This window comes from Mya arenaria, chromosome 17 (assembly GCF_026914265.1).
Source record: "Mya arenaria isolate MELC-2E11 chromosome 17, ASM2691426v1".
Lineage (NCBI taxonomy): Eukaryota > Metazoa > Mollusca > Bivalvia > Myida > Myidae > Mya > Mya arenaria.
The window spans coordinates 39,075,902-39,083,560 of NC_069138.1; the positions used below are offsets into that span (position 1 = coordinate 39,075,902).

At 34.8% G+C, this 7,659-nt stretch overlaps 1 protein-coding gene across 1 annotated transcript; it reads left to right on the forward strand.

Moving 5' to 3' along the window:
• The first annotated feature begins 5,929 nt into the window (after nt 1–5,929).
• On the forward strand, nt 5,930–7,378 carry LOC128222689 (cholecystokinin receptor type A-like). Its single transcript, XM_052931775.1, has one exon. It carries the CDS (start codon nt 6,182–6,184, stop codon nt 7,376–7,378), a length of 1,197 nt encoding a protein of 398 aa, XP_052787735.1. The 5' UTR covers nt 5,930–6,181.
• The last annotated feature ends 281 nt before the right edge of the window (nt 7,379–7,659 follow it).

The window sequence follows — 7,659 nt, forward strand, 5'->3', positions numbered from 1 at the left end:
CAAACTTTCATTACTTCATACTTCTAATAATAGAGTCTCTGTCTCCCTCTCCCCGCCCCCCCTCTCCCTCTCTAATGGCAATGTGGGTCCCGCTAATGCAACTTACACCAATATAATCAAGATGATTGGCGGTTCTGTGATAGGATCTATGCGAAAATGTACATTGGTATACACTGTCGCCTTGCCAACAGGGTTTCGGAAAAAAACTCTATCACAGCTTTCCGTCGATAGTCCTACGGTCTTTCGACGAATGCGTGTACATCAAAACAGCGTGTTATTATGAGGTTGTCCGGTAAACGCAGTGGTTAGCGCACTCGCTTCTCACCAAGGCGACCCGGGTTCGATTCCCGGCCTGGGCGCATGTGAGTTTGGTTAGTGGTCACAAAGCCGGACAAGTGGGTTTTTTCCGGGTACTCCAGTTTCCCCCCACAACACAAGACCACACTCTCGCGCAACATCGTGCCAACGAGAGTGACTTAGTATAAGCTATCATAGATTTCTTCACAATCGTTGTAAAATATATAATGTTTAAACTAATATGATGTTTAAGACGTACATCATTACAATAAAATGGCACATTTATTAAAGCTGCACTCTTACAGATATAACAATTTTATTTTTTGTCTTGGAAAGAGCACATTTTTGCGTACATATCTGCAAAACAATGATAAAGGTTCGCTGACAAAAGATGAGACCGCAAATGTTCATATGTCCGTTTTGAAATTAATGTTTTAAGGCTTAAATTGTTACTAACGGTTTAAGAAAAATGCATAAAACATCATTTTTTAAACTTAAATATAAAAATCTTTATGGATTTTCGAAAAAAATGGCATGTTCCAAGACAAAAAATAAAAAGGTTGTCTAAACGTTCAATCTGTGAGAGTGTAGCTTTAAAATTGACAATATGATTACATGTTCATAATATACAACGATCACACACTATATCATTACTAAACAGTGGTGTGCCTGAATAATTTGAAATTGTTCATTGTAGGATATTTTTAAAGATACAGCAATGAAGGAGCCATTTTCCTGCTTTCTGACCGTCGACATTCAGTGTATTTACCATAACTCTCACTACCAATAGAATAGTAGTTTTTTTTTCAAAACGTTCTGAAGTATACCTGGATACTCAATAAACTGCACTTTCATTTGCCATTCGAGTGTAAGTGGGAGAGGTGACCCCTCCGGTAGGATATTTTCAAATAATACAGCACTGAAAGAACCAATTTCTAACGTTCTGATCGTCGACATTCAGTGAATTATCCATGAATTTTAACCAGTATTTGTACTTTCAATGTGAAGTTTGTTCTCACCCAAACGTTCTGGAATATTCATAGATTTGCATTTGTGAATATACAGCACTCCCATTTGGCAAAAATACAATACTTAGATCAATACCAGATCGTTTTATCAATTAAACCTAAATGCATATTCTGCCAGTTTACAATACATTTAATGCGGTGTCATTTATAATACTACGAAACTCAAGCAATTTGTCGACGTAATAAAGTTATAAACAGAGCCGATTTAATGCACATTTTGCAATAAAACAAATCACATTCTATTAAATTCAGCGCTATTGCATCTTATGCAAGTCTCAAGAGGTTTTGTAACATAATATATAATTACTCTCCAAGGATCTTATATATTTGCACATCATAAAATAGTGTAACGCATTATATGATAATGTTACAAATTACAAGCGAAATACACTTCATCTCATATATCCATATTTATATCAACAAATATATATCTCAAGGTGTTTTGTTCTACAACTTAAGTGTTTCTCTTACGTGCAATTATCTTCATTTAATCGCAGAACTATAGGATCTGACACGAGTTGTCATTTAATACAAGATTTTATTAAACGAGTTCATGAAAATTGTTAGTAAGCGAGCCTCTGGCGAGCTTACTAACAACTTCCATGGACGAGTTAAATTAAAATATTGTATAAAATTAGAACGAGTGTCAGATCTTTTTTATCACCTGCTTAAAACGGTGTTTTCATTACCTGTATAGTTCCACTTTTTGAACCAACTGTTTGACAGCCAAAGAACTTAGAGTGGAATGTCATCGATGCGCCATATATATAGTTTCAAATGAAAATGACAAAACGTTTCCAGCGAACATGATGTTCTAGCAGTCATGGAATGTGTCCTGAGATGCCTGTTCTCCGGAATTCGTATTAGTGTTTTTGCTGAAGGACATCTGATAAAACTGGCAAGCAAATGGCATTGATTGCATATTCAATTCAGATGCTGAAAACAACGAGGGTATTGAAGCATTCCTGCAAACATTTGACGAGCAACAAGACACTTATGAGACTATGTATAGTGAACTAGACTCACAATTTACAGAACGTGAAATTAGTAACGGCATCAAACACTTAAAACGGAATAAATCGACCGGTATAGACAATGTCTTAAACGAATATTTTATTGAATGTGCCGAACTCCTAACACGACCGCTGCAGATATTGTTTAATAGGATACTTGACTCTGGAACATTTCCAAGTGTATGGTCAATGGGAATTATTGTGCCAGTACTTAAGAAACCACCCTCAGATGATGTGAATAACTATAGGGGCGTGACACTAATAAGCTGTTTCGGAAAGCTGTTTACAAATGTTTTAAACAACAGGCTTAAAGGCTGGGCATTGAAATATGAGAAGCTAACGGACGCACAATTTGGTTTTAAAGCTATCCATAGCACTACTGACGCGATCTTTGTACTTCATAACCTCGTCCAAATGTATCTAGATGAAAAGAAAAAGGTCTACGCTGCTTTCGTCGACTATTCCAAGTGTTTTGACCGGATCTACAGAAGTGGGCTATGGTTTAAATTAATAAAAGAAGGGATAGATGGGAAGATACTAAAAATTCTTAGATCAATGTACAATGATGTTAAGTCATGTGTTAAACATACGAACAGGCTATCAGACTTTTTTGAGAATAGCTCGGCTTTTTTCAAGGGGAGATCACTTCGCCGATATTGTTTAACCTATTCGTGAATGACATTGAGACAATGTTACACGAGAATATGAACTTAGGATTAACGCTAGACCAGCTGTCAATATTCTTGATAATGTTTGCCGACGACTGTGTTTTATTAAGCGAAACGGCCAAAGGATTACAAAGTCACATTGGCATGTTACATCGATATTGTGAACAATGGAAGCTTAAACGTAATATCAAGAAAACCAAATTAATGGTTTTCCGCAAGGCTGGCCAGATACGACGAAGTGATATATTTACGTATAACGGTGAAAACATAGAAGTAGTGGACAATTACAACTACTTAGGGTTTGTTATGAGCTCTGGGGGTCCTTTCGTAAAGGTATCGATAATATTGTGAGTAGGGCATTGAAATCAATTATGTCACTACGGAATATGACAATCGACTTATATTTACCAATTAATATCACATTTGATTTATTTGATTCTTATGTTTCCTCGATACTTAATTATTGCTCAGAATTGTGGGGATTTTCTACAGCCGATAGCCTAGAGAGACTGCATCGTACATTCCTAAAAAAGACACTTAATGTGAAAATGAGCACAAATAGCCTAGTTTTATACGGTGAAACGGGACGTTTCCCTTTATTTGTTATCAGGAAAGTCAGAATTGTAAAATATTGGTTTAAACTTATGAATTGTTACACCTCAAACCATATACTGTACACTATGTATAACACGTTGTTACTTAGATGTGATCAAGGCAAAAATAATTGGGTGAGAAATGTTAAGGAGATGTTACAATTGACTGGATTTAGTGATGTGTGGACATTCAGAGACTCTGTGGTCAATGTGCTCCTTTTCATCGAACAATTTAAGCTCAGATTAAAGGACCTCTACATAAGGCAATGGCGAGAAGGAGTTCAAGCGTCGTCTGCATTGTCTCTGTTTAGTGCACTAAAACCAAACTTTAATATGTCTCGATATCTGTTAGTTATAGATAATGTTAAACATCGACAAGAGCTTTGTAAACTTAGATTGTCTTCACACAAACTATTCGTAGAACAAGGACGATATACGAACATTGCAAGAAGTGATCGGAAGTGCAATAATTGTGGCAATAATGACATTGAAGATGAATTTCATTTCGTTCCTATATGCCCAACATATAGGGAAATTCGTGAAAAATATATTCCTTTGTATTATCGGAGAAGACCGAATATGTTCAAATTTGTAAACATGCTGAATACAACGAAAAAACACTTACTACACAAAATAGCAACTTCTCTGATAAAGGCAAATAAAGAAAGAAACTCTGCTATCAACATTCCTTTGCATTATACACTCTCATGCCAAGTAACTTATCATTTTGTTTTCTGTGTTTGTATCATTATCTATGTTATAGTTTGACTGCATACCATTTACATACATGTATATTTCAAAAATTGTGTGATTGATAATAAGCTGTACATGCTTACATCAGAATAAACTTTATGTTATGTTATGTCATATTGCCTGTGTCTGTCAAGATGGAGGTGTTTGAAATGTTCTCGTGTTGTTTGTCACGAATGTGGCTGTAGTTGTTGACTGACTGGATATTTCTGTGACTAGTGGTCTGCATTATCTGGTTTGGTGGAACATTGTTATCAGAAATTTTCTCAACAAGAAGCTTTCTGGCATTATGATTCGTTAGCCATTTGTCATCTTGAAGTCCTCCAGCTTCATTATTGAAGTAAGTATTGGTTGGCGTTTAAAACATTTTTATACAAACAATGCGGTGGGATATCTAGGTCGTGTGTGATCAGTCTAGCCAATACAATTGTCTGATATGTTATCTTACACATGTGTAAGATAAAAATATTCGTAATTGGTATATTACACGGAAAACAGGGGTAAGCATGTGATACACATGTTTCTGACATATAATAAGTTTTCGTAGTTTTACATTTTATACATCATCGTACAAAAACAGTCGTCATTTTAATTTATATTTTCGATTGTCTCATGTGACAGTTCTAAAAATGTATTAAGGTGCTACGTATGTAATGCTACTGAACTTTTAGGTCCCAGTGCTGAATGTGACTTTCAAAATTATGTTAAACGTTTTAAGATAAGAAAATTAACAGGGCATTTAAAATCAGTTAACACTGTCTGATTTTCACGAAAGCGTCATGAAAATGCAAATATATATTTTGTTTATATCAACAATTTATGTTATATCTTTCATAAATATATTCGTTTAATGCTAACATGAAAAATAATGGATTATTATAATTGTTTATCGCCAATAGTCGGCGCCCGTTTTCAATTATCCGATTATAATCGATCACAGCGCTTTCACTAATCTTAAGTGCTTAACACAATGCTTTGCTACAAAAAGTTAATTAGACAGATGTTAAAGCTTACAGGATTAACATTTATAAAGATTATAGAAGAATATCAATATGAAATAATTATTCAAAGACTTTCAACTTCAGGTGTTGTAGTAATGTAATGACTGTAGTTTTTGTATGAATAATCTAACACACATAAATTAAGAAATATGGACTGAATGACAAAAACACACATTGAAATGTAGATTTAAAATATTCAAGTGACATAATTTATGATCGCACTCGATATGGATTTAAAATGCTACAATAGGGTTGGACTATCAATATCATTGAAGATTAAACTCAACAATAAATGCCATTTACATATCTAAGGATTATTATTTTGTTTATTTTCATAAATCGTGACAGAAAAGATTAACACTTCAACTGAACGAGATTAAAACGATGAAAATGATACCGTTCAACTTACACTGCGGTTTGTATAAGGTGCCTAATTTCCACAAGAAGACGGGACCAATTGTCGGTTTAAGGAATGTCAGTCATGATATTAGATTTCAGCTATATCCTCAATCAATGCAATGATACATATTAAAATGTGTTTCATTGTATTTTCATGAAAATATGCTGTTTATACTAAATATCACTTTTGGGGGGTATTAGAACTGATATACAAATTTGTTAACTGATAATATAAGACTCGGACTTTGTGCTCTTATCATGTGAAAGAGAAACACAGTAGAAATAATTCATATCCTGAATAATTTATTTACTTGTCTGAAGTAAAAGGGGCGTTATTTGGCTTTGGCGAATGAGTTTGAAAAACCATAAATCTCCAATAATTGTTCAGAAGCACATCACTGGAAGTGCAATAGCAGTTTGACAAGGACTGACATGAACAATACCATGGATAATGAGACAGAGAGATTGGACGAACTGAATGACAGATATGCAAGAGCATTACTTCCGCTTACAATAACATTCGGCTTCTTTGCCGTTTTCGGATTTTTCGGTAATCTTATAATTCTTCTCGTGTTTTCTTTGAGTCGGGATTACAAGCGGAATAATTTTAAAGTGTTCGTCCTGACCCTTGCAGTGATAGATATGGTGATATGTGTAACTTTGATACCCGCTGAGATGGTGAAACAGAGGAAATACTTCGAGTTTGGGGACGTGGTAACCTGCAAAGTGAAGTGCTTTTTCAACGTGTTTGGGGCATCTTCCTCATGTCTCGCCTTTTTGGTCATCTCAATAGATAGGTTTAGAAAAGTGGTGCAGCCGTTTAAAAAGCAAATGTCTCCAGCCATTGCAGTAAGAATTCTGATAGTGGTTGCTTGTGTATTCCCTATACTTTTAGCTGTACCCGGAACTATTATGTGTGGAATAAAAACAACAAATATGACAAATATACATGGAGGAAACACCACCATACATCTATGTGAAACAGAAGAAAAGTACGAGAAATCCATATGGAGAACAGTCTACAAATTCACATTCATCATTTTACTGGTCGGAATTTCAGTGACGTATATAGTGTTGTATACATTTGTGATGAGAGAAGCTGCGAAACAAATGAAAGCGATCTCAATGCAACGCAAACATTCATCGCTTGAAACGGTGTTTACCACTGGAATTTACTATCAAAACACTATAGTCAATGAAACACCGGTGAGTACCATAGTCACAAGTGACAATACAGGAAGGAACATGTCAGTACCCACTACAATAAGCAACGGTTCGTTATCAAAAGGCTCGCTGGAGGATGGGGATTTGAAGCATAGGGAGAGCATCGAACAGATCCGCAGAAAAAATGTTAAACCACAGAAAACAAAACATTTTCCTACAAAGACCATTATTTGGTTTATTTTAACTATTGTGTTTATTGTTACGTATTTTACGCATAATATACTGACTTTGAACGTTGGGAAGATTGTCAATATGTCACCAAGTGAATTTACGTTGTTTTCGTTTTTCTTTCGTATATATTTCTTAAATCATGTTATTAATCCAATTGTGTATGCAATGTTTGTCAAACGATTCAGAAGTTCTTGTAGAAATGTGTTTCCTATGCTGTTATCAAAACTGAGGTAATATATTCTTACATAGCGTACATCAAATAAATATTATATTAAAATGAAAGCACTGACGGCGATTGTAATTTCCTGTGTTCGTTTGGAAGAGAAATGCCTAAAACGTTTATCTGCTGAGAAATATATTAATTTCTTATGATCAACAGTCAACAAAAGAGTTTAACGCAATCAGAATAGCATTTATTTTTTCTATGTCGGTGTAAGGCGATCTTGACTTGCAAAGTAATGTAAAACATTCACAAATTCAAATATCAACGCTGTTGAGAGGTACATGGCAAGAGT